Source organism: Miniopterus schreibersii (genome assembly GCF_964146895.1).
Source record: "Miniopterus schreibersii genome assembly, chromosome: 17".
NCBI classification, from domain to species: Eukaryota; Metazoa; Chordata; class Mammalia; order Chiroptera; family Miniopteridae; genus Miniopterus; species Miniopterus schreibersii.
This window is the reverse complement of record NC_138117.1, coordinates 3,561,674-3,589,129: the sequence shown is the minus strand read 5'-3', so window position 1 is coordinate 3,589,129 and position 27,456 is coordinate 3,561,674. Positions and strand designations below refer to the sequence as shown.

Here is a 27,456-nt window from a genome sequence, read left to right as displayed (position 1 = left end):
ACTTTTACTATAAAAATACATTTGTAGCTGGATTTTACCATAAATGCCACATTTTTGAAGTATCAATCTTACTAGTTGACCCTTACACATAAATGGATATGCTTTGGGAATTATTCACGCTGCTTAAATATCCCCTTTGAACACACATTAAGGAAAGAGGGGTTCATTAGGAGCTAGGTTAGGTTCATTAACAGCCGTCAATCCAAACTAATCAGTTCATTTTCTGATAGGTTTACGGAACTAGGAATATGACAGAACTTACGTATCAAGAATTTAGCAACTGGTGAAACAATCACACCCTAAGACGCAGATTAATCGAAGGGCTGAATGAGAACCTAGGGACACCGCTACATTAAAAGACAAGACGAGAACCACCACCACCAGTAAAAAGTGAGAAACAGGGCTGGGAGAGGCAGGAGAGGCAAGGTCCTGGGTCGGACCAGGGTCAGAGCACAGGGTTTCAAGGTCAAGAGTTCAGTGTCGAATGTGTTAAGAAATAAAGCCAGTGTATGTGAAATTCATTGCTGACCTTCACGGAGTTTTTTCAAAGAAGCAAAATGGCCCCTTTGTTTATTTTTTCCCTTCATTTCTCTTGCCCTAGGCGACGTATCGGTGAAAATTCTACACGAGAGGTCCAGTATTTTGCTGCCTATGTTTCCTCTAGGACTTTTATGGTTTCATGTCTAAGTTTTTTACCGATTTTGAGTTTATTTTTGTGTATGGTGTAAGTTGGTGGTCTGGTTTCTTTTTTTCGCATGTACCTGTCCAATTTTCCCAGCACCATTTATTGAAGAGACGGTCTTTACTCCATTGTATGCTCTCGCCTCCTTTGTCAAATACTAGTTGAGCGTAATGACGTGGGTTGATTTCTGGATTCTCTGTTCTGTTCCCCTGATCTCTATGCCTGTTCTTGTGCCAGTACCAGGCTGTTCTGATCACAGTGGCTTGGGCCAGATTGCAAATGGTGGAGGAATAAGTGGTTGGAAAATCAAGGAAAGATACACAATAGCAAGCTGAAAAGCTAACAGGATTGAGGAAGCATTTTATCGTTTAGTTATTTTAGTCTGCTTTTAAGAAGGGGCAACCTGAAGGTGTTAAAGCAAAGGAATGGGATTAACAGAGAAGCCGGCTGAGACGGGTGAGGGTGAAACAGGGCACTGGGAAAGTCTGCAAACAAGTAAAAGTAGATGACTAGCTAAAGAAAGGAGAAAGGGCTTCCCCCCTTAGAATTAGGGGCGGGAGACAAGGATGATGAAACAGGTGCTGCAGTGTCAGAGAGGAAACCTGAGGAAATTCGCACAGGGTAGTCTCAATCCTCGTAAAACACGAGGGAAGGTCATCTGCTGTTGGTGGGAGCGCGGAGAAGTGGCGAATGCCTAAAACTAACACATAGTTTCTGCAGCAGCTGCCAAGAGGAATCAAGAAATGAACTGTACGTTCTACATTAGAATGAATTTAAGGTGGACCTTGTGAGTACAGTTTCATGATTCTCTCAACTCATTCTCTTATTTTCCAATTTGTCAAGACTTAGTTTGGAATATTTTGGACAATAAAAGTACTTAAAGAAAAGATCCAGAATTATTTTATATAAAATAAATATACTTATACTCTTGGTTACCCGAGAGTGATCCCACCAGGAAATTTTGACCCAGGCAGTCTTTCGTCAGAGCATACTTCTGGGTGTCATCCTAGTGCAGTGTGCAAAAGCCATGGCAATGGAAACTAACTTTAACAGAGGGTCAGGCAGAACAGTGAGGACATCAGTCTTTCAGAGGAAAGTTATGCTGCGTGCAGTCTTCTTGCTCAATGAAAGCCTAGCTCCAATAGCACCAGGCTACAAGCACAAGCACAGCAGGGAGGCCAAAAGCACTCGCTGAAGAAACGAGAACATTAAAACTCAGCAAACTCCAAGAGTGGAAATTAGAAGCTATTAGTGAGTCTGCTGGGTGAGGGATGCTTATCCCCGTTTTTCCTGTTTTCAGAGAGGGAAGGGGACAACTGCTTAATCTCCGAGGAAAAAGAACAGCGGGGCCCCTTCTGGTTTGTCTCCATCTGTCTTCCGAGCAGAAACGTTTGACCCACTGGCGAGGCTGAGCAGGAGCTGAGCCCGTACGGCCCCGCCTTTCCCAGGCCGTTCTCCGGGGTGCAGCCTGTCCTCAGGGTGCACACGGCCTCTCCCCCTACAGACCCTGCCCGGCAGGAGAGGCCTTTAGTTCTGTGGCTAAGCTTAACTGAGATGGGGAAAGAGTAGAAAGCCCACTCAGCTGTAAGTCCAAACTGCATTCTCTAGTTCATTTTAGCACGACTAGTTATAAAGCTCATCCGTTTCATCTTTCTGCCAGTTGAAGTGTGTCTTGAAGTGGGCAAGACTGCCCACTGGAAAGTCTGAGTTCCTGGTTTAATTAGGCAAGCAGACAAAATCTTTTTTTCTTTTTAAATTAATTATTTTATTTTGAGAGAGACAGAAAGATCAATTTGTTGTTCCACATATTTATGCATTCATTGGTTGATTTTTGTAGGCCAGGGCAAGGAGAAGACAAAATCTTAACAGAAGCAGGGTGGCCAAAGAGAAGAGCAGCAGAGAGATGCTCCCTCTCCGCATCCCCCAGCATCCTGAAAGGGATGCCCGACTGTTGGTGACACTGTCTACAAAAAACTTATTCTTGCCTTTTTAATACTCAGGCTCCATAAGAACTCACCTCTTACCATTATTAGAGAAAAATAATTAAGATTTGACTATATAAAGAACAGTGTTTATGTAGAACTTGAGAAAGGACGAATTGCCTTTTGACCGCAAGGTAACTGTATCCCATATTTAACGCACACAGAGGCACAGGTTAGTCAAGAACTCACCTTCACAAACTGGCTGCTGGGATCTTTGACATCAATGTCACTGTAGCCAATGGTGATTAAGGGAGGGTAGATGTTTCCATTTTTTGTGTTGGGTACAAGGCGGATGCTGTTTGAAAGAAAATACACTTCTCGTTATAAGTACATGTAGGCCCTTAAACATATACTTAACTTATGGTTTCTTTTGAACTTAATCTGGACTTAACATGGAGGTGAAGACAGAGGAGGCCTGCCTATTGCAACCATCTGGCAGGCTCCTTCCCATGTACCCATTTCAGCCCACTGACACTCGCCCTACTCTCCACCCCTCAACCGGCTCTAATTCAGCAGGTCTAGAGTGAGTGAGGCCTGTAACGTGAATTCTGACGAAACTCCACAAGCTCGTTGTAATTGTCTTCTTGGTGTCTCGCCTCTATCGGTGTAACCTCATCTGCCACACAGATATCTAAAACAACCTTAGGCTTTGTTTCCGTTGAGTTGTCTTCATTGTTTCCCTTTGATTATTGGTAAACGCGCTCTTTTATGATATTCTGCTTTATGCTTTAAGCCTAATTTAGCGTGAAAGACATTTGTTTACCTCAGTGATATCTGTGTAGCAATTCGAATGAATCTTGGCTGACTTTCTAGGTCATTTTCTCGCCCACTTAGTGCATCCACTAGGAAAATGCGCCGAGTTAGAAGCCACTTGCCAGAGTTACTGTCTTTAATCATAAAAAGAAAAAATGGCATTAAAAATACCTTCAAATTGTTCAAGGTGGCTCTCGAGAAGCTGACTGGATAAATTTAACACACAAAATTAGTGCATTTTGTAAGACGATTGCAGAAAACACTATTGCTGTAAGAACTTCCCACTAGATTTCCCTACTTTATGAATGTTTTCTGACTGATTGGACTTTTCATCACTTTGGAAAAGTGATCCCTGCACATTTCCTGAATAAGCAGAGTTTTATAATATGGGAAACAATGAAAGAAACGAATTTGTCCAGAAAGCAGCTCCTGAACAACTTGAAGAAGCCCCAGGTTACAGTTCTATTAATTTTCTCAGGACACTCTTTTAGCAATAATATGATTTCTTAACAATAAGCCTGACACACTTTGTAAAAGTTTCTAAATATACCGGCAATCTTATTGTTTTACTTTTTAACATGCTATATAAAACCATACAATAAGAGGGAATCTATGACCTTTCTTACAATCCATGGTTTATTCAGTTATCAGGTTGTTTGGTCTATTTGTTGGGTTCAGCTCAGGGAAAGAATGGTGTGCATGGATGTCTTACCTTGGTTCACAAATTTCTTATTGTGTTGAAGATTTAGATTTAAAACAGGCAGAGCCCAAATATATTGGTGTTGATTGTCATCGGTATATTCAAGGTATAGATCATAAAATATAGGAGTGGGAAAGTCTGTCAAGATCTTAGAAACAGGAATCAAACACTGGAAGATAAAATTAAAAATAAAAGCATCCCAACTGAATATTACAACACATATTATCTTTCAAAGGCTATTTTTAAAAAAATTTCATAAAATGTTTAAATTACCTTGTTGATATGCATTTCCTTGTGCTTTCTAATACATGAGGCTATAGATGATTTTTTTTTTTAAATAAGGACCAAAAAAACCTAACAGTAAAGAACTGCCTGGCTCTTGTCCTACAACCCAGCTGAAGAGGGCATGCCTTCACTCTCAACATCACGGTACAGCAGTGAGACGGGATGTGGCCCTAATTCTTCCTCCTGATGTACAATGCTGTCTATGACTTGGCCCCCTAACAAAGCCAGGCTTATTTCTCACTGCTCCCTACCAGTTTAAAGTCCATTCATACTAATCAGCGTGCAGCACCTAAATGTGCTATGTGCTCTTCCATGTCTCTCAAATGCTACAAATGTTGCTCCTGCCTGACAGTCCCTTTCCCACTATGTTCTCCTGGCAAACTCATATTCATCCTAGAAAACCAAGTATCACTCCCACCATGAAGTCCTTCTCTGCTTCCTCAGGAACTGACCCCTGGTGTGTGCCAATATGGTACCTTGTCCATACCTACAGACTAACACTTAATGTACTCTTTGCAACATTTTGTCTATATAGCTGTTTACTACACTGTGAAGCACTTGATAGGCAGCCAAGTTCAAAGGAAAAAACATGATTTTTTTAACTTAACAGAATATTGGCTGCACAATTTACCTGATGCAAGACCTTTGAGTAAATTACCTAATTTCACCGAGCACCACACTTCCTCCTCTGTGAAGTACAGATAATATGCATTTCACATAGTATTTCACGGCCCAGATAACAATGATAAAATGCTGAACACACAGCAGCAGGCACTTAACAAGTGTTGATTCTTCTGGCCATGGCAGACATATAACATTCTGTTTTCCTTTTTTTTGGGAAATAATATATGTCATTTCTGATAATAAAAGTGAATTCATGTTTGTGATATAAAAAAGAAAATCACACGTAATCCCACCATCCAGATATAACCACGTTAAAAATGTTTATTTTCTTCCAGTGTTTTCCATGATACTATTTTTCATCGTGGCTTTAACGAAACTGTAATCACAGTTTTGTTCTATGGTGAGTGTATATGCATTTAATCAAGAAGTATTTTTGTAAACTAGTGAATGTTTAATGGCTCATACTACTCTGTTGAACCATACTGTAATTTCAAAATGGTCACCGGAAGGAGGGCGGTCAGGAGGGAAGAGGAAGGAAAGTGTGGAGGGAGGGAAAAGACAGCACTATTACTTGTTACTGGGAGTAGGGCGGGTAGACGGAGGGGGAGTAACATTTTTATTAAGTCACTAAAAATAAAATAACATTTTTACTGTATTCCAAAATTCTCAGAAGTAGACCCTGCTTTTAAGACCTGTATGCCTAAGGTGAGTCAACAACCGATTATGAAAATCTAACATCACATGATGTATAAAACTCTAAGGCAGACACGGTGCTCTCTTCATGCTAATTCAATTAAGATTTTCTGTACCCAGGCTAATAAAAAATTACATCAATCAGTGAAATTCTTCATTACTACTCAAAACATCTCCAGTTTCAAACATTCAAAGATTATTCCAATTATGCTAATGTTTTGAAAATGAAACTAAAATACAGACTATTGGATACAGTTCAAACTTTAACTTACGTTTTGTTGGTAGGTTGTTCCAAAAGAGTAAGCAGCATTTAATCTAGTTTCTGTGTCTGGACAGAGCTACAGCAGAAGGATACAATTGATAAATTTCTCTCACAAATGTTTTCCTGGCTTATAGTCAAGAATTCTCAAGTCCCAACATGGATACACACTTTATAGAACACTTATTTAATGTATTAAAGGTAGGAAAAGAGAACATCTTTATTTAAATTAAAGTCATAACTTAAGGTGGTTTCAAGAAATTCCAATTTAAAGTACAAGAAAAAAATCAACCATAGCATGTAACTGATGCTCCATTCAAGCAATAAACTAATCTTTCCTCAGGCAAAAGTAAGGCACATTAGTGATTCTTTAGCTAGAATCATGCTCACCTGTAAAACACCACCTTCTAAAGTTTGCCACTTGAGAAAATTTCCTCTTACATCATAGGAAGCAGCAACAAACTTCATTTTTGTATTCTGATTAAAGAAAGATTGGAATAAAATAATGTCACATACTCTAAAAGCAACATACTGTTCTACAAAGAAATTTTCATTGATGACTGACCCTTTCTGTTTCCAGAGATCAAATATTAAATTCAATTATCTTTATTTTGAAGCAAAATTAATCTATAAATCTCTACAACTGAACACACCTAAAATAAATGGACGGTTTTTGTTTGTTTGTTTTTGGCATGGAAACTATTGTTTCAGAATTGAGGGGCAGTGCTAGTGACAGATAACCTCCATTCAAACCTGTTACACAGGTGGGTAGGGGAGGGAATAATCTATCACTTCATTCTAGAGAGTCAAAAGATTGGAGGTGAGAATTTGGACCTGTGCAGTGCTGGGGAAATAGGATAGAGCCCTAGTCTGTGTCTGGAAGCACTTCTTAAATGTGTAGAGATATAGAGGGGCAGATTGTTTTGCATCTGCTGATGAGAACTGCCCTTCCCTTCCCAACCCTACAAGTATATGTGCTGCCATCACCACATAATCCAGACATATGCATATATGCACTCAAATAAGACAGCTAAACTCTATATTGTTTAGTTCTTATGAATAGCTGATACTTAAAAATTTAAAAACAACCTAAAAATGCAATAATTACGACTAGTAACGTTCTTACTACTTTTCAAGTTGAAAGTCAAAATGTAGTTATGCTTGTACCTGGTTTTGCCCTTTAAAACTGAAATTTGTAGGAAGAGGTATAGTACTGAGGACCTGAGGTGCTAGTCCAAGCTGATCTCCATAGAACAGCCACGGAAGATTCTGTCTCCTATAAACAATTACAATTGTTTTAACAACGGGGAAGCAATATTTATACTAATATTTGTGAAAGTAACTGCACTTAAGTTGGTCAAAATGACAGTTCATCCATCAGAATATCCTTACCAAAATGAAACAGAATGAACAGTGCCCAGGCCAGCAGTATTGTCAAAGACTAACTGAAACAGTCGACAGGCATCGTAAGTGGCAGAGTAAGAATTCATGTTCATCACACACATATTCCCAAGAGCTTGGCAGGATGTCAGATTGGCATATACCTACCAGACAACAAGGAAACAGAACACGGAGCTTAATGTCCTAAGAAAAGCTGATGTAATAGATTATGCTTGGTTTTAATTTTACCTATTCCCTTTGCCTTTCGATACCTTTCCTGAACATTTTCTTTACATATTCTCTTTCAATCCCCTAGAAAGGGTTTATTCTTCTCATAGAATAAGACTAAAGAGATATATCTACTTAGAGAGAAAACTTTTATGGTCTGGGAGGGGGAAAGGTACAATTCTTCAAAATTATATAAAACTATTTAAAAAAAATTCAAACCCAACAAGCAGCTGCTGATGATTGCAAATACTTTGTAAACCATTCTGAAGTGAAAGACATGCCCTGCAAACAAAAAGAGGAATTTTAGTTTTAAGTTCAAATAAAAGTTCCTTAATACTACAGCAACCAGATCCTAGCCTGCTCCGCCCCAAGCTCTGCCGGCATAGGGTCCTCACTGCTTATCAACTAACTACTCCTCAGTCGTCTACTCCTACTCTCTTGGATTTGTGACCTCTTCAGGTCCAATTCATTCACACTTCCCGTTTTACATCCCAGATGCTGTCATCACCAGGATCTGTTGCAAAAGCTCTAACTCTTCGCCACCATGCTCTCCTCTTAAATGAGGCACCTGGCTGGATAGGGATAGTCCTCATTTCCCCAGCGGCTGCCATGTATAGGCACTGTGAGGAATGTATTATTATTATGCCCAATTTCCAGACAATAAAACTGAAGTTTAGAAATGTCAACTAAGTCCAAAGATACAAAGCGGATGTCTGGTAAATGCAGGATTGAGTTCTATTCTCTGGTGCTCCTAACTAAATTATGCTGCATTCTTTGCAGGATCTATATTGGATCTTTCAGCTTGAACATTCTGAGATGCACTGAAAAAGGAGTGAGCTAAGGTGGAGAAGACAATAACTGAACTTATGAATTATAATGCTGAGTTGTCAGTCTAATGTTCCTTAAACGGATAGTTTCTCTTTTAAAGTGATTACACACAAATGTTGCTCATTTTAGTCCCAAATTAATTACCAAAGAAGCGCGGAAATATTCTTAACAATGAAACAAAAAATTTAAACATACTCACAAGCTCTCCATAACGTGCAGCTGAAATGATAAGTGGAGGAAAATTTCCTGTGTTGCTGAAACATAAGCCCCCCGTCTAAAAAATGAATGAACAAATAAAACAGTTTATGGAACAGTATGAACAATTTAATTTCAAAATATATATGTTATCAATTTGATTAGCCTTACTAAAATGTTAGGTTCTAAACACGCACAGGACCTGCTGGTTTTAATGAATGTTGGCTCGCATCGGACACACCTGTCAATATAACAAAAATAATATTTTAAATGTTAATGAGTTATACTAAGCCTAAATTTAATCAAGAACTTATCTTCCAAAACACTAGATTAGATTTATTCAGCTAAGCAATTTCTTGTAAGAAGTAAACAAATTAAAAATATTAATACTGATTTGAATAGTTTTATATCACTCTTAGTATTATAAGGCAAATTATAAATAAATACAATTAATAATAGGGGAGTATTCTTTTGAAACCACATGGGATGTAAAAAATAAATAATACTGAACAGCAAAGATGAGTAAATCGCTCAATTAACAAATGAGCCCAACAAATGCATATAAATGAAATCCAATCCATTTTTATAAGTACTTATATCAAATATACTTTCCTTATTTTATCTGCCACAAAGCAAAAAGGTAACATGCTGAAAAGAAACATGTATCTACTCCTTATCAAACCTACAACCAACACTTTTAAAGTCCATTGGTCGTCACAGTTTATTTTGGGAAAACATTTTTCATTAATGAGTAACACAAAGAACAGAGGGCACTGAACTAGTGGGGACACTGATGGTGTAGATGGGTGTTCGTTACTTGCAAGACAGAGCTAGGGCATGGCACTGAACTCTAACCACAGTAAGCAGGATGCATTATATATTATGTTACAGAGTGTATGCAAATTACATAACAAACAAAAATAGCTTCTGAAGCACTTACTCTGTAGCGCTACGCTAAGAATTTAACATTTATTTCTAAGCTGTGATAACAGATGATGAAGTGGGTGGTATATCCTACTCTAAAGACAAGGAGATTGACCTATTGAGCTATCCAAGGTCAAACAACTGATAAGAGACAACATATGAACGCTATTCTGTCTCATTCTCTAGGCCATGGCTTCTTTAGCTGTTAGTGTCCACTTCTATCCTTCCTTGGGTTATGTGAGGAGCAAATGCTATAGGACAGTACTTTAAAAAGGTACAGATTCTGCGTAAATATAAAATGATATTAATGAAGCCATCAGGCAGCACACTGCTTACCTGTTTCCTAAAGCATTGGCTACTGTAAAAGAGTTTTCATTCCCATCACAGAGCTTACAAGTTGCTTGAGACAACAATGCTCCATTTGCATCTCTTTCCACTAAACAATTTAAAAACAGAATTAAGATGTAACTCATAATTAACATCTAAGCTTTTATATACTTAGGAAAACTCACTCGTAATTCTAATAATTCTCAAAATGTTATTTGCATTAAAAAAATGTTAAGCACCTCAATAACACAGAAAAGTGAAACCCTCCCCATTCACAGAGAAAAATACAGAAACTAAATTTCCAAATCCTCACAACGAAAATTAGTATTTTTTCTTGAAAAATTTCCTTACCTCTTACCTGTATGCTCCTGTTACACTGGGAATGAGGAAAACAAGCATTTTTACAGACTGCTGTTAAGTTTCTGCCACTTAGAGGGCTTTTGATAGTATCTATTAAAATTTTAAATTCATACCCTACACCACTACAATTTCATTTTTAGATACCTAACCTATTGAAACACATGTACACATGTATAAGGATACTCATCAAAGCATTATTTGTTAGAAAACAACCTTAATATTTAAAATAGCAAAATGGTGGTTTATCTACACTATGAAATGCTACAGGGTGGGTTAAAAAGAATGAGATAGGTCTAACAGCTCACAGTGCTAAGTGAAAAAAGTGTGCTGTGAAACAGTATTTTGTTATGAAATATTTATATAAAGACACCACTTACATTTCCTGTGACTACAATGTATATCTGTATGTTAAAAACAGGAAAAAAAAATTCTAGAAGCACACACACACAATACGATAACAATTACTTTGGGGCAGAAGGAGTAATAGAGACTTTGTGAAAAATGGTCAGAGACCATCAGTCCCGATCATAATGTTATCCAGGAGGTTTTGAGGTGTTAAGATTTTGCAAGGTGGTAAAAACAACTGTAGCAAAAGTAAAGGTGAACAACTTATTCCTCCCAATCATCCTGGCTCAGTAAATGGTGACTCCATTTGACCATTTTCTCAGTACCTATATTTAAAAAATTAAAACTAGAAAGTAAATCTGCACGTCCTGCCAGCTCTCTGTTCAGAGTCTATCCAGAAGCTGGATTATTCTCTCTACTTCCATAACTGTTACCTGGACTGACGCTATCATCTGTACCCTGGACTTCTGCGACGGATTCCTAATGAATTCCCCAGGAAGAAGCTCATTTAAAAACTAAATGTGATCATTTCACTTCTCTGAAAACCTTCCGATGATCTTCCATCTCACACAGATTAATTTCCAAGGTCACGATCACAGCCCACAGGGCCTTACATGATCTGCACCCCGTCACCCCAACCTCTCAGACCCTCTGCTTCCACTTTCCTCCTCTGCTACAGCCACATCAGTACATTGCTGACCCGACTATGCCAAGTACGTGCCCGTCTTAGGACCTTTGCACTTGCGATTCCTTCTGCCTAGAATGTCCAGGCATCTACACGGCTCTGTAAGAATCTACTTCTTACCTAAAATATGGCCAGTGGGGCAGTGGCACTTTCCTTCTGCAGTTAAACCACCAGGGCAAGAAATGCAGTTCCAGCCATCTTTGGTAACACCTTTCTAAATTTAAAAAAAAAAAAAAAATTTTCTCCCTCTTAATCAACTTTTTCCTCCTTAATTAATCGTGTAAGTCCAAAAAGCCACAATGCGGTATAATCTGCAGTTTTTATTCACATACATAATACACAAATGGGCCACATAGAAATTTCCTGGGTAGCCAATTTGTGCTTATATTCCAAAATTAAGATATACACTTATAACTATGTATTGACTGCTATTAACTCTGGGCAATAGTTCTCTCTTCTTCATGATTTTCAGTTCAAATGCGTCCTTGCTTTCATAATTAACACCATCATTCAGTTTTTCCATTTACAAAGATAAAACAACAAAATTCAACAGAATTCAGTAAACAGTCAATTAATAGTTTAGTCTTACTTGTCTTAAAGTAATTATTCTAATTTTTAATACTTCAAGGACATTAGCTTTTAAAAATTAAGTTATGATTCAAAATAGTTATGGTATATAACTGATGTGTAAACAAAGTTGTTAAAGTTAAATTATGAGGCTATTCCCTTCTATCCATTAATAGTTTGTACCAGTAAAATATGACATCATTCAAAATTGGGCTTATTATATGATTTAGGAAAAACCTGAGATAAAAATACAGCAATTATATTACAAACATGAATGTAGCCAAAATTAATAGAGAACAGTGGTAATAAAAAACAATGCCACAAATTACTTTACATTTTGGTTGAAAAACTGGGTATTTCAATAAATGCTCCTATATTTGGTAGCACATTTACATAAGACTATTTAAAAATTAGGACTTCTTAGCAATGCCACTGAAAAACAAGTCTCCTTTGGCATCACTTCATAATAGTGGCTACTTATAAGGTCATTATTTCCAAAAATACAAAAGTATCAAAATGATCATCAAATATGTAAGCACCAGCCATAAAGTAGGACAACTGGTAACTTTATATTAAATTCCCAGATTCAATGCTTCTTTGAACACAGACAATGAGAAGAAATATTACTATAAAAGTCAGAAGTGGCACACGCTTAATTATCCAAAATGACTGAAAATATATTTCTGTTAAGAATCACCATATATAATAACTATTAGCTTCCTAATTTTCCAAAAATGACATAATGAAATGACTAAGAGAACAGCAACAGATATTATTTAACCTACTTAATAATGCAATTGACATTTCAAGAACTTATCAACTTAATATCATTATGAACATGAATTATATAAAATGCTGACACAGAGGTCTAAGACTCGGAACTCAATTTGTACCAGGCGAAGGATACACATATTCCAAATTGCTCTATATATGTATCATTCATCTATTTTTCTTTATAACTAACTGAGTTACTCTATGAGGAAAAGTAAAAACACACATTTTCACAGCTTTGTGGGTTTTTTAATTTCAGAATTTAAAAAGCAATATTCCTGTTTATTCCAAGTGTGCATAAAATTTCACTAACCTCCCAAAACTTACTGTAGGAAAAAAAAAAGTTAGCTTTATAATGTTAATGGCTGTGGGAAAATAGTAGTGTACAGTATTAAGTGGTAGTTTAAAAAATAAATTTAATTTACTACTTTTTACAGTAAAATTATTTAAAGATAACTGCTTCATACCATGTCTTCTGGGCACTTTTTACAAATAATATCAGCTCCTCCATTATTAGAGATCATCTGAAATCCTGGTAGACACACACATGAAGTTCCTAAAAAGAAGAGAGCCAATTTAGACCTTGGTAAATAAAAATAAAATTCCAAGACAGGAAACTTTTAATAATCCTTAAGATCTAGAGAAAAAGTACGGTAGTTAAGAGAAAGACTCTGGAACTAGTACTGCCTAGGTTCAAATCCAGAAACATACTCCTTGGGTTCTAATTTTGATTCTGCTACTTAGCTGTGTGACCTTGAGCAAGTTACTGAACTTTCTTGTGCTCTGGCTTCCGCTTTGGTAAAATGGAAAAAACCAATTCTTCCCTCATAGTTGGTATGAACATTATATGTAAAGGTCTTAGGATGTGTTAGGTACATGGTTGGTATTGTGCTTGCCACTATTTTTAGTGCAAGCATAATAAATTATTGAACTAACACATTACTGATTAACTGATATGTAAATTTCTCACTTCTATTTCACCCAAACACACACACATGTTCGATAAATTTAAATTTACTTTGTCAAAACAAAACCTTATTAGAAAAGTTACATTCATCCCAATAAATTACCATATTCCTCTGTTTGCACAGATAGTAAACATTATGAGATAATCGCCGCTCAGTGTGCTGAGTAGGTGCGGATGTCATTTTCTAAGGAAGCCTGAAGTGGAAACAGCACCCACAGAAACCTTCGCAGTAGAACGCATATACCTGGGTTCATAATTATGAAACTCACACCATACACTTCAGAGCCTGCGAAATTCTTTCTCATCACCTGAGGAGCCTGACCCGTCCTACACGATGACTTAAATGGGGATATGTCAGATTTGACGATGGCAGAAATTTAACACCATGGGTGTGACAAAATTGAGACTGAAAACATCTTAGACTTTAGAATATAGGAGAAGTCTTATTCTAAGCGGTTTCCGTGAGGGGAACCAGGGCCAAATATGATGGATATTTCAAGCAAAAATAAAATAAAATAAAATAATAAAATAAAATAAAAATTAAACTTAATTTGAAGAGACTTTAAGGGCAATTAGTAACATTCAATAATAAAAGTGACAAGTCCTAAGGAAATCCGTAATATCATGGACACATCCTATCGTGGAAACACATAGTTCCAGGCTCAGGGCGGAGAGACGCGTGTTCTTCCTGTTCCCAACTGAGGCGACAGAGGGGACGTCACAGCCTCACCTGGGCTTCATTTTGCTTATCTGTAAAAATGAGAACACTGCACCTGCTCAAGGTTAAGGCCCCTTCCAGCTCTAAATTTCTGGGATTTGAAAAGTAAGATAAACGGTTATCAAAGTCCGAGGGCCAATGTGCATCCCTTCCCCAGCCTGTCCTGTCCCCTGCTTCCCGCAGCCTGTCCTGTCCCCTGCTCCCCGCGGCCTGTCCTGTCCCCTGCTCCCCGCAGCCTGCCCTATCCCCTGCAGCTCAGATGACTTCTCCATTGTTTCTACCTCGACAGGCAGCTTTCCAGGGGCTCCCTGAAGGCCCTAGGCTGGGGGGGGCGGGGGAACTAGCGCCCGCTCGAGCGCGGGTGGCGACCTGGGGGTCCCCAGACAGGTGTTCGGGCGACGTCGGGGACCGGCCCGGGCCCGCCCCTCCCCCTCACCGTGGGCGGCCCGCCTCTGGTCGGCGCCGCAGCGGGCGCAGGCGAGCGCGGAGATATCGAAGTACTGGTTGTGGCCGCAGGTCTCCGGCTGCCGGAAAGGGAGGGAGAAGCTCTGGGCCTGGGAGACGCCAGGGAGGACCCACTGGAGGAGCACAGTCACCACAGCCGCGGGGAAGGCGGCCGGGACCGCCATGGCCGCCCCTGCGCCGCGGCCGCCCGTCGCCATGGTGCCGACGCCCGCGGCTGCGCAGTTTCCAGCGCCCCGTCAGCCCTTGCGGCGACTCTGCAGAGCCGATTGGTCAACTTCGGCCTGAGGCTCCGGAAGTGTCTACGGAAAGCTGCTTGGTTGCTAGGTTACCAAAGCCGCGGGAAGCTGGTTGGTCGTAAAAAGAAAGAATGCGGGGTGAGCCCACCTTGGGGCCTGGGAGGTCCCACCCTGTCTTTGAAAACCTTTGTTTCAAACGCTGGGACGGGAACCGTCTGCGGGACGGGAACTCGATTTGGAGGTCGGGAGATAAAATAGCACCGGAAAGAAAAATACCAGATTGCATCGCACAAATTAAAAGTATTTCATTAAACTGTTAAATGATATATACGTCAGAATTCATCCAGATTAGGTCATTTCGTGTTAAAGGATTAACAGTCCAAAAAGTATTTGTCGAAATACGTCTGTCGGAAAAGTAGGCAGAACGCTGATAGGCAGCGCTGGGAGACTGGCTCAGAAACCAAAGAAAGGTATTTCCTGCCAGACCTTTCTTTGCGTTTCTACTTTCCTTATTTTGAGCACAAAAAAACCGTGTATATAAAATGCGATAATATTCGCCCCTCTTGTGAATAAAGAAGGAACCTAATACTTTTAAATCAAATTTATAGACATGGATGTTGTCTTTCAAAGTAGACACCCATGGAGGCTGTTAGCCCCCCCAAAACATTTCAAAGTTACCTTCAGAGCCAGTTTACAGGTCAACTCTTTAAGGGAATACTATTTCTTTTGAATCCTTTTACAAAAAAGGAAACTGAAGATTAAAAAAGTTACATTATTTCCGAAGTGGTGAAACTAGAATTTAGCTCCATTTGTTATCTCTGAACCCAGTTATCTTTTCAATCTATTAAGCATTTTTTGTGTGGAATAATTTGGCGTATTCTACAATGGGACAAACCTGTTGTTTTTATTTAACAAGATGATACTGCCATTATATACCACAGACAATGGAACTATGTTGGGCACTGCACCTAACAAAACTGCTCCCAAAGAGCTAAATAGAGAGCTTATTTGTAGCAGAAGGATTCAAAATAGATAAATTTAAGGTAACTGTAGGTACTGTGGGTTCAGTGTATGAAGTGCCCACAAGGATAGCAGAAAAAATGTTAGCTAAAGCTGTTAAGCATAAATTGGGACCATATCAGGGACACTTTTGCTGCAGGCAATAGATCAGATCGTTCCAGCCAGCTCACAGTGCCTGCAACCAAAACAAACACAAGAAGCCTGGAGGCAGGTGGCTCTTGGAGTTTATTCAACGATGTCCGAAAGCTGTATCTGCAGTTGCAGTGTGATTGCCTTGTACCAGATATCAACATTCAGATTTAAAATTGCAAGAAGGAAAGGAACGGAACCAGCGATGTTTCCTGTCTCTTTAATCAGGAAAGCAAATGTTTTCTCTATGAAGATGGTGGGCTGCTGTTATTCGTGAATAGGACCATAAAATCAGACGCGAGGCGGCTCACCAGCTCCCACCGAGCAGGCCTGCAGCGCGCTCTCCGCGTCTCAGTTTTCACCACCGGCCTCTCGGGTCTCACGTTTCAAAACACCCCGAGACAGGAACAACAAACGCAGGCGGAGAGTTATTGATGCCTATAAAATTGAACATAGCGTGCATTTAAGCCCCCTGGGGGCTGGCGTTGTATTTGGGGAATATCTAAGGGTAGTAAAGCTAACACTTTGTTTACGAAGATCCTTTTAGAAGCTGTTTACACCACACAACTGCGCAGTGCTGTAAAAAAAAAAAAAAAAAAAAAGAAACCGCCACCTTTTCTCTGCTTTTACATCCCTTTCCTTAACTCCTCGACGTCACGAACGTTCCCGCAGCGTCCGGAAGCAGCTCCTTATCGAAGCTTCACGTCACAGCTACGATTAGTCTCAGAGTTTCGGGTAGGACGCCCCCTTCCCAGCGGGGCCTCCCCGTTAGCTGGGAACTGAGCATGCGCAGAAGCTCAGGCCTCCCCGTTAGCTGGGAGCCGAGCATGCGCAGAAGCTCAGGCCTCCCCGTTAGCTGGGAGCTGAGCATGCGCAGCAGCTCAGCTCAGCCCCGCCCGCGGGCTCGGCCGGCACCGCCCCTGCCCCCGGACAACCGGAAGCGGGCGAGCGCCAGGGAGCGTGCGCAAAGCCGGCCGCAGCGCCCGGGCGGCGGGGACGCCTGGAGCGCGCATGGGCAAACTGTGCGTCCGTTTGTCCGGAGCGGAGGGGTGAGTGGGCGCCATCTTCCTCTAGGCTCACCGAGGGCCCTTCTGGGGAGGCTGCTGCGACGCCGAGTGCCCCTCCCCCGCCCCCGCCCCCGCCCGGGCCCCGGCCCCGGCCCCGGCCCCGGCCCGCGCGTCCGACTCGGCGGCAGCCGTGCGTGTTGGCTGCCAAGTGCGAAGCCGTTACCTCGGGGGCGTCGGGGGAGGGGGCAGGGGCTGGCCGCCGGGACGGGAGGAGCGGAAAGGCGGGGCGGCCGCCGCGCCCGCCTCTAGCGTAGCTCGTGCCCTCGGGGCCCCCTCCTTCCGCGCCGAGGCCGGTCAGCCTCCGGGTGCGGCTGTGCGCGCTCCCCGGCTCCCTGGAGAGTGAAGCCACCGAGGGATCGCATAGGTATTTCCCCCTCTTTGCTGTGTCATCGTGGTGCGTGGTGGCAGGAGAGAGGGCCCCGTCCTCAGGCTCGAGAGGGGCCGACGCGCTAGGTAGAGCGGGGAGCCCTGGAAGCCGTGCCCTTGGGACCCGGGAGCGGAGAGGCGCGGCGCGGGGCGGTCCAAGTGAATGTGGAAGCCGGTCCCGTCCGAAGGCGCGGCGGCGGCGGAGCGCGCACAGCTACTCGGCCTGGCGTGAAAAAAGGAAGCGCTGACCCCGGGAGTCTGGACAAAGGCTTTGGGCTCTAGCAGCGGTGCCTTCGGCTGATCCCCGTCCGAGGATTGATGGATGTTGGGGCGGTCCCGTGCCGTGCGGAGTCGCCTTCATGTGCAGTGCCTGTGGGGGACCGTGGCTCTGTCTTCGTGCCTTTGGGTTTCCTTTTAACCATCCACGTTGTCAGAGGATAAGAGGCAGGTCATCATGAGGAGTAATTGTGGACTGGGGCTCGATTATTTTATGCAGGGGAAATTCATGCGTTTAGAGTTGGAATGTGCTTTATCATAGCTGGGTTTTAAGGAATTTTCGCTCCCTCACCAAGTTTGGGAAATGACTTGTTCCTCGCTAGTTAAAATCAAATGGATCTGAAATGATGCCTGTTTAAACGTAGCCTCCCTCCAGTGTCCCTCTCGGGCTTGATTAGAAGGTGCGCATTTCTTGTTCAGTGATAATGGTGATCAAGGGGGATGAATTGTTGGATAAAAATAGCAAAATGAGTTTACTTATTTCACTGACTTGCCCGTAAATGAGCTTTTAAGGATCCATTTCCTTTCACAGGTTAGACTCACCGATCTCTGTCTTTAAATCAACAGTTACAAAAAATACTTTTGTTGCATTCAGAAGTCGAAAAATTTTAAGTGCTTTAGAGTATTCTCTGTTTTGTTTATTGTGTAATGTTCTAAGGATAGAATTTCTGCAGAATTTGCTTAAGGAAATTACATGGCAACCACAGGAAAAGTGCTCATTTTGAGAACTGATCTCTTATAGGTGGTCTTCTTGTGTGGTATTGTAGAGAGATCCATGGTGCATTACCCTAGTGTCTCAAGGGCAAGAAAGTTTAAGCATTAGATATATTTAACTGTGACAAATTAAAAATTTTTTTTTATATAGTTTGCTTGAATTGAATTCACGAGGTTTGTGCTCATGAACTGCTTAGCGAAAATACTTTTTAAAGTTAGGGAGTGTCAGTTACTAGGAATCTTTTGAGTTTGACGTGTTCCTTGAAACATCGCTAACTTTTCTTGTAGATTTATTATGTTCTCAGGGTAAATCCCTTTAAAAAAAAAAAATTGGATGGGACAAATGATGTGCACTTACGCTGCTTTCTAAAATATTTTAAAAGTATAAAAGGAGCTAAGTCAGTTTGCCTAAGTAGGAGTCTTAGAACTTGAATGGGGACAACTATTCCAGAATCCATTTATAGTTTTTGTTAAAACGCTGGTGTGGATGTTGGTTTATTGAAGAAACTAGACTTGTACTCGATTTTTTTTGTACTATGCAGATTTTTCTTTTAAATAGATGATTTTTTAAGAGCAGTTTTTTAGGTTTATAGCAATATTGAGCAGAAATTACAGAGATTTCTCATATACCTACCATGCAAGTATTTTAATAGTAAATTTCAATAGTTTTAATACCAGTTTGAGATTGATAATTAAGATGTAGAATGTGCCAAGTAATTTATTGTTTTTTTTAGTTTAGCTTATAGTTTAAAAACTTTTATCTGTGGACCCTTTTCAAAGGAAAATAGACTTTGCAGACCTCAAAGAATATGTGTTCAGACCCCACTTTGTGGAAGAGTGGTACTTAGATGTAAGTACCAAATTAAAGCAACCTTTATTTGCACATTAAAAACAAATTCATGATGATTAATTTAGCAGTTCTTAAAAACTTATTTGGAAAGACTACATTAAATATTGTTTGGGTATCTCTGAAAGTATTAGATGTGAATTTCCTTAAACACTAAGTTGAGATTTTTCAGTAGTTAATATTGATAGTCCCCAGACATCCCAAATTAATGTATTTTTATTATATTTTTACTTTTCTACATTGTCATTTGTGTTTCTTCATTAAAACTCAGAACACTTGTTTGAAATGGAATAAACTTATTAGCTTAAGAAGATTTGGTATTTATCTGAACATTTTCCGTTTGCCTTGAGAGGAATTTTAATAGTAATTCTTTTAGGAGTTTAAGGAGTAATTGAGTTTAAGATATGGAATAGTAGTAATTGAGATTTTTTTATGTTAGGGATATTTTAGTATTTGCCTTAATTATATTTGGTTCCATGTTTGGAAGTGTGAGCTGTATATGTAGAACTTAACATTATATCCAAATGATAGCCATTGTTTGGATTTTGTTTTAAAAATTAGTGTTTGAATTTGAAACGTTAGTGTTTATTTTATCATTTGAATGGTTGCTCTTTAAATTTGATTTGGTTTTATGTTTTGAAAGGGAGAATTGCTAGAGAGTTGGATATAATAATGAGTTAGGTGTTTGGTCTTTCCATGGTTGGAAGAAATAGAGAGTTTTAGGGAATTTTTTGGTATTTTTAAATTGCCGTTTAACTTGTGGAACAGTTGTCTTTTTTTTTTTTTTTTAAGTGTATGTAAAATTTATATAAAGTGAAATGCACAGACCTTAAAGATAGAATTCATTTAGCCTTAATAAATTTATACACCCATGTAACCAACGCTCCAAGTAAAATATATAACATTTCCATCATCTCCTTTCCTTGTACCATTTCCAATCAAGTTTAGTTTATAGAAGTTTTTTTGTTTTTAAATACTTTGCAGATGTCTGCTTGGAATTTGTACCTCCTTTTTGCTAGAGGATGATTCATTTCCTCTTGGAATAAAGAAGACCATCTTGTAATGCCCGTAGTTGTGGTTCCTTATATTACTTCACTTTTTAAATAGGTCATTCTGAAGTGAATATCCTAATCTGGCGTTAAGATCAATTACAGGGTCCTGGGATTAATTATATTTCATTTTCTTTCCACAGTTAAGTTGCTTTTACAGAATTAACAGGTCTCCAAGAAATAATAAAAAGGTAAGATATTCAGAGCTTAAGGCTTTTCAGAGAGGCTTGACAAAAAAAATGTAAAAGTAGAATAATACATCTTAGGTACCTGCCTTCTGTACTTTGTGTCTGGCCAGTGATGCACTAGTAGTAAGCAATTTATTATCTTGAACAATAATTACATACTGACCATAGACAGCTTTTATAAATATGTAAAATTCCTCCTGGTAAAATTCTTTAATCCACAGAGTTCCCTCTCATGTGTCAGTAGAAGATACGTTTCTTAGTGAGTCTGAAAATAGTTTGGTCTTGTTGTGAAGCAGCACTTGGCAGACTTACAAAGATTTGATATTCTTGATGTTCCTACTATATAGGATAGGTGATATGAAAATGTATCTTCAAAGTAGTTGGTTTATTTGTATGTTTAGATAGGAGGGAGTTTATTCCTTGTTGTTGTGTTTTTTTCTTTTAAAGAATTAGATACCATCAGTATATCAGTATTTTTGTGAACTTGTATTTTGTTTTCATTTATAAATGCTAATGAAGGTAGGAACCAAGTAATTATTAAGCTTAGTGTGGGATAAGGTACTTCAAAAGTAAGACTTGCTATTATGTGTACCTTTTTGTCTGCAGGTCATTATTGCTGTGATTTGAGCTCAGCATGGCAGTAGTCATCCGTTTACTGGGGCTTCCTTTTATTGCTGGGCCTGTGGATATTCGCCACTTTTTCACGGGATTGACTATTCCTGATGGAGGAGTGCATATAATTGGAGGGGAAATTGGGGAGGCTTTTATTATTTTTGCAACAGATGAAGATGCAAGACGTGCCATAAGTCGTTCAGGAGGGTTTATCAAGGATTCATCTGTAGAGCTCTTTCTTAGCAGTAAGGCAGAAATGCAGAAGACCATAGAAATGAAAAGAACTGATCACTTAGGAAGAGAGCGGCCAGGATCTGGGGCATCAAGGGTTGGCTGCTTACCTAATTTTGTTGAGGGTATTAAAGAAGAAGCAAGTAATTCTGGATATGGCTCTCCGATTAATCAAGATGCTGGGTTTCATACTAATGGTACAGGACATGGTGATTTAAGGCCAAGAAAGACACGGCCATTGAAGGCAGAGAATCCTTACTTGTTTCTGCGAGGTTTGCCTTACTTAGTAAATGAAGATGATGTACATGTGTTTTTTTCTGGTTTGTGTGTGGATGGAGTAATTTTCTTAAAACATCATGATGGCCGGAATAATGGTGATGCCATAGTAAAATTTGCTTCATGTATTGATGCTTCAGGAGGTCTTAAATGTCATAGAAGTTTTATGGGCTCCAGATTTATAGAAGTAATGCAAGGCTCAGAACAACAGTGGATTGAGTTTGGTGGTAGTACAGGTAAGGAGGGCGACGCTCCTGTGAGAACTGAAGAACATTCTCCACCGAGAGGAGTAAACGATAGACATTTTCGAAAACGATCTCATTCAAAATCTCCCAGAAGAACACGTTCTCGTTCCCCTCTTGGATTTTATGTTCACTTAAAAAATCTGTCCCTGAGTATTAACAAAAGAGATTTAAGGAATTTCTTTAGAGATACTGATCTGAGTAATGAACAGATTAGGTTCTTATATAAAGATGAAAGAAGAACAAGATACGCCTTTGTGATGTTCAAGACTCTGAAAGACTATAACAGTGCCCTGGGCTTACATAAGACTGTTTTACAGTATCGTCCGGTTCTTGTTGATCCGATTTCTAGAAAACAGATGCTGAAGTTCATCGAATGTTATGAAAAGAAGAGACCGGCATCAATAGAGAGAGAGAGGCTTGGACATGTTTCGCAAAAACACTCTCAAGAAGGCTACTCCGGCCAGAAACTGTGCATATATATAAGAAATTTTCCATTTGATGTTACAAAAGTTGAAGTGCAGAAGTTCTTCGCAGACTTTCCTCTTGCTGAGGATGACATTTACCTGCTTTATGACGACAAAGGAGTTGGTCTGGGAGAAGCATTGGTGAAGTTCAGATCAGAAGAACAGGCCATGAAAGCTGAACGTCTCAACCGTCGAAGATTCTTGGGGACAGAGGTGCTGTTAAGACTCATATCTGAGGCACAAATGCAGGAGTTTGGTGTAAATTTTTCCTCGCCGTCCAGTAAGAGAAGGCAAGACCACTCGCAGTCACGTGACCGAGATGACCCGTCCCACTCACTGGACCCGAGTGACCCGCCCGTGTACGCTGTGGGCCTTTCTGAACACTTGAGGCGTCGGCAAGAAGACTCGAGGCAGCCGGGCCACTTCAGGCACCCGCAGGGCGATTTCCCGCCGCCTGGCCGGTGCCCTCCGGAAGACTTCCGGCAGTCCCCGGACGGCTTCGGGCACCCTCGGGAGGGGCACTTCCGGAGGCCTCCCGAGGACGACTTCGGGTGCCCCTGGGAGGATTTTAGGTGCCATCCGGAAGAGGACTGGAGGCGGCCCCCTGAGGAGGACTTCCGGCAGCCTCCCAAGAAGGGCTTCCGGCGATCCCCTGAGGACTGGAGGCGGCCTCCCGAGGACGACTGGCGGCGACTTCCCGAGGGAGAGTTCAGACGGCCGCCTGAGGATGACTGGAGACGACCCCCAGAGGATGACTTTAGGCGGCTCCCCCAGGCGGAATGGAGGCGACGACCTAAGGAGGACTTCCGGCGGTACCCTGAGGAGGACTTCCGGCGAATTGCAGAGGAAGACTTCAGGCAACTTCCCGAGCGGGACTTCAGGCGGCCACCGGAGGATGACTTCCGACGGACTCCGGAGGAGGACTTTGGGTATTCTGAGGAGGACTTCCGGCGGCCGCCCTCGGAACACTACCGGCGGCCGCCCCACGAGCACTTCCGTCGGCCCCCCCAGGAGCACTTCCGGAGGCCGCCCCTGGAGCACTTCCGGCAGCCCCGAGAGGAGGAGCTCAGGCGCCCGCCGGAGGAGGAGTTCAGGCGCCTTCCGGACGAGGACTTCCGGAGCCCGCGGGAGGAAGGCTTCCGATGCCCTTCCGACGAGGACCTCAGGCGGCTCCCGGAGGAGCTCGGGGAGGCTGCGGAGGACTCGAGGGCCCCGGCCGACCTGGGGCCGCCCGGCGAGGCGTTCAGGGGCGCATCCGAGGAGTTCAGAGGCCATCGCCCTTTTGTGGATTTCGGTCGCCCAGAAGGTGGCAAGTTTGATTTTGGAAAGCGTAACGTAGGGAGCGCTCCTGAGGAGAGGTTCCTGCCCGACCCAAAGTTAAACTGTAGTTCAGGTAGAATAACACCCATTAAGGTCATGAATCTCCCATTCAAAGCTAATGTGAACGAAATTCTGGACTTCTTCCACGGATACAGAGTCCTGCCCGGCTCGGTGACGATGCAGTACAGCGAGCAGGGCCTGCCCACGGGGGAGGCCGTCGTCGCCATGGCCAGCTACGCCGAGGCCGTGGCCGCCATCCGGGACCTGAACGACAGGCCGGTGGGCCCGCGCAAAGTGCGGCTAGTTCTGCTCTAGAGGGGGCTTCGCATTCAGCGTTCACCCCCTCCCCCAGTACTGACGCAGTAAAATGCATTTATGTTTTTTAAAAAAGTGTTTATTTTAATTATCTAATAAAAAGGAACGTTTTAAATTTGACCTGTGACTAGAACAAATGTTAGTAGTAGAATGTAAGTCTAGCTTTCTTTTGCTTGCAGATTGTTTACTTCTAATGAAAGCTCTGTGGTCTTCTCGTTTGACAGTGGGGAAGAGGAATAGCCCCGGCGCGTTAACTTTGTGTTGATGTCACGGGCAGACCTCAAGACCTGTATAAGTAGAGCTGTGTTTGGAGAAGATACCTCTTATATTCGCTTCTGTTTGCATTCTGTAGTCTACACCTTCTACTCAAAATGTATAAGGAAATGGTCAGTAACTGTTTGTTCAGGGTTAGCATTTTCTCTGCTGCCTGCCTGCAGAATTAATGCCCTCCTCCTTGTCTGATGTTACTGTGTGACGCTTCCCATTAATTATAAATACTTCAACATGAACATACTGTGAAGTTGAAATTATGTAAAAAGTTAGGAGATTCTTACTTTCAATTTGAAAAGTTTTATAAAAATAAAAAAAATTACAACTGAATAGACCAACTAATTAACTTGTATTTGTATAAAAGGTAAAAAGAATTACAGCTGCTTTTGTGAAGTTTTCCAACAGCTACATTAAACAATATGATAGGAGGGACCAAACATTCTGTAATACTAGCGTAGAGTGTTATGTATAGTTCTATGGTTTCTTCAACATCTCATCAACCAAACTGGTAATATTAACTCAAACTACTTAAAAGACAAAAAATAAAGTAAGTATAAGGAAACTCAGGCTTAGGCTGGGAACTCCTGATAAATGGGTATAGTTTGTGTTTCTAGGAAGAATTTTCTGATGATTCATGTAGCTTTATTCTTAGGTTCTCTTTTTCTTTAATTTCAAAACTTTGTATCTAAAGACTCAATAACTAAATAAGACTTTTTTGAGATAGAATTTTGACTTTGATACTCAGTATTCAGTATAAATATTTTGTAAGTGCTGGATTTGATTTTTCTATACCCATACTAATAACGGCTAACAAATACTGAGCACTTACTATGTGCTAGGAAGTATAAAGTGCTTTACATGCATGATCTCAGTATGATAAGAACCATATAGTATTTACCTCTTTCACAAATGAGATAATGAAGTTTAGAGAGGTTAAATAATTTACCTTAAATCATGGAGCTAGTGTCAACGCAGACTCACCACTGACTTCAGTTCATGCTCTTAACACTTCTGCCTACTAACTTTGTTAAATGGTACTTTAAATTTTAGTAAGATCATGCTAAAAGTATTTTCAAGAGGGAACCATATTTTCTTCCATTGTTTTAAAAATAGCATCAAAAACAGAATTAGTATTAGACATTTATCCAGGTTTCTCTTGGATACTAACATTATATATTGGCTTCTAATTTAAAACATTGTTCATTTTATCAAACTAGATTTGACTTTGGCCTTTTATAGTTAGATAAAACCAATTTCTTTCAATTCTGTGATCCAGAGATTTCCCACATTGAGCAAATATAAAATTTGAGTTTATATACAGTAGTTGTCATTTAATAATAGGATATTGCAGAAGTAGAATACTTTGTCAGTACTTAGCCAGTTAGTACTACATGTATTTTGGATTAACCTTCCATAACTTAAAGTCTAAGAGAAGCCAGCCTTAGTTTGTTTTTATTGATAGTGAATATCCTGCTTGCTAGAATGAGTAAACTGGTAAATTTGGTTCAAAAAAAGCACATCAGTATGGCTCCTTAAACTAGTAAGCTTATAAATAGCTAGGAAAATGATAAACTAATACCCAAACCAAACACAAAGAGCAAATAGGAAGAAATACTTTTAAGTCCTAAAAGATTATACAGATGGTTCGTTTGATCAGCATTCATGAGGAATGTATGGAAGATAAAAACGCTTCTCACATACATACCAATAAAAGCTAAAATGCAGCTTAAAAGTAAGACGTCACAATGTGGAACCGCTGAAAATAGGCTGGGGTGGTGTGATGGTGGTAGATAAGAGGCCAACAATAGTAAATAAGATTTAAAAAAAAAAAAATCCTCAGGGGACCCAGGATCAAACCTATAACCTTATTGGTGTATTGGGAGTATGCTCCAAACAACTGAGGCACCCAGCCAGGTGTAAACATAAACCTTTGTATTTTGCTTATAAATGTAAAATTAATGAATTGATATGAATAATTTTACTCTGTAATCAGTTTGATACATTTTAAAACTTTTTTAAGTAAAAAGTTTATTATACACATCTGGCTTCTACTGGTTGGGAGCCATTTCTTCACATCTCTTCCCAGCTCTGCCTTCAGCGATAATGTTCGTGACCAAAATTGGCCATGGTAGGAGTGTTACACTATGGAAACTGGCAAATGCGACAAATTCAGTGCTATCCATTCTAGAGAGCCAGCTTAACCAGTAAACCACCAATTTCAAACACATGAAGTGTACTAAATCCTCACATAACCATCATCCAGCTTCAATAATCATCTCATAGCCACTTTTGTTTACTTTCCGTTACTCCCAGATAGATCAGGTTCACTAGAGCGTACTGGTTCTTTAATACCAGTGCCATTTTAGTTATCTTAAACATTTTTGTCTAGAAGGTATGTGAAAAATATAGATCATGTGGAGAAAGTAAACAATCCCATAACCTAGAAGTGGGTAAGAATCATTAGGAGTGCACTTTTATCACTTAGAACATGGTCAAGAGCAGTGGCTCTTGGTTGATATATCATCTATTAAGTAGTGACCGTGTCACCTCCATATTTGTATTAAATGTTAGCTATCATTTATTGAGCTGTACTAGAGACTATATATTTATGGTCTGTAATTATATATGAATTAACTGTATCACTTAACCCCAATAACCTTAAACCTATTTTGGAGATAAGAAATAGAGGCCTATAGACTACATAACTGGTGAGGTGGTGTTTTTTCCTTTTTACAAGCTAAAAGGTTTTTACATTATTAAAGGCATTTACATTTTCAATGGTTGCTTTATGTCTCTTGGCCCACTAATGTAAAAAAATATTTACTGCCCAGCTGTCGTGGCTCAGTGGATGAGCATCACCCTAGGATCCAGGAGATCGCGGTTTGATTCCCAGTCAGGGCACATGCCCTGGGGTTTTTGCCTTAATCTCCAGTAGGGGGCGTGCAGGAGGCAGGTGATCAATGACTCTCTCATTGATGTTTCTCTCCCTCCCCCCTCTCTCTGAAATCAATAAAGATATATAAAAAAATTTAGCATCTATCTTTTAAAGTTTGCCAACCTATGGTCTAAAAGAAACTTAATTTTACATTGATG

The 27,456-nt window shown here is 40.5% G+C and overlaps 2 protein-coding genes across 7 annotated transcripts in view; one reads left to right on the top strand and one right to left on the bottom strand.

The window, feature by feature from the left end:
• Positions 1–16,757, bottom strand: part of TMEM67 (transmembrane protein 67) — a 32,412-nt gene extending 15,655 nt beyond the window's left edge. For 2 of the 4 annotated variants that reach the window (XM_081116442.1, XM_081116443.1), the window contains exons 1-14: positions 14,710–14,950; positions 13,056–13,144; positions 11,371–11,464; positions 9,870–9,969; positions 8,781–8,850; positions 8,614–8,688; positions 7,806–7,868; positions 7,371–7,522; positions 7,146–7,254; positions 6,369–6,455; positions 5,992–6,057; positions 4,130–4,286; positions 3,428–3,551; positions 2,854–2,959 (exon numbers count right to left, since the gene is read on the bottom strand). In XM_081116442.1, the coding sequence (XP_080972568.1) occupies positions 2,854–2,959; positions 3,428–3,551; positions 4,130–4,286; positions 5,992–6,057; positions 6,369–6,455; positions 7,146–7,254; positions 7,371–7,522; positions 7,806–7,868; positions 8,614–8,688; positions 8,781–8,850; positions 9,870–9,969; positions 11,371–11,464; positions 13,056–13,144; positions 14,710–14,935 (1,518 nt within the window). In that variant the 5' untranslated portion in view covers positions 14,936–14,950. Of the gene's footprint in view, positions 1–2,853; positions 2,960–3,427; positions 3,552–4,129; positions 4,287–5,991; positions 6,058–6,368; positions 6,456–7,145; positions 7,255–7,370; positions 7,523–7,805; positions 7,869–8,613; positions 8,689–8,780; positions 8,851–9,869; positions 9,970–11,370; positions 11,465–13,055; positions 13,145–14,554; positions 14,620–14,709; positions 14,951–16,736 lie in introns of those variants that run through there. The other 2 variants (XM_081116445.1, XM_081116444.1) reach the window with 2 other exon arrangements.
• A 326-nt stretch (positions 16,758–17,083) lies between these two features.
• RBM12B (RNA binding motif protein 12B) lies at positions 17,084–26,183 on the top strand. 3 transcript variants are annotated; one of them, XM_081116598.1, is made up of 3 exons: positions 17,084–17,172; positions 20,586–20,633; positions 21,237–26,183. In XM_081116598.1, exon 3 carries the CDS (start codon positions 21,265–21,267, stop codon positions 24,091–24,093), a length of 2,829 nt encoding a protein of 942 aa, XP_080972724.1. In that variant the 5' UTR covers positions 17,084–17,172; positions 20,586–20,633; positions 21,237–21,264; the 3' UTR covers positions 24,094–26,183. The 3 variants fall into 3 exon arrangements, with proteins under 3 accessions (XP_080972724.1, XP_080972723.1, XP_080972725.1); XM_081116597.1 differs by lacking the exon at positions 17,084–17,172 and adding an exon at positions 17,464–17,554 and having other exon boundaries at positions 21,237–26,177; XM_081116599.1 differs by lacking the exon at positions 17,084–17,172 and adding an exon at positions 17,472–18,233 and having other exon boundaries at positions 21,237–26,177.
• The last annotated feature ends 1,273 nt before the right edge of the window (positions 26,184–27,456 follow it).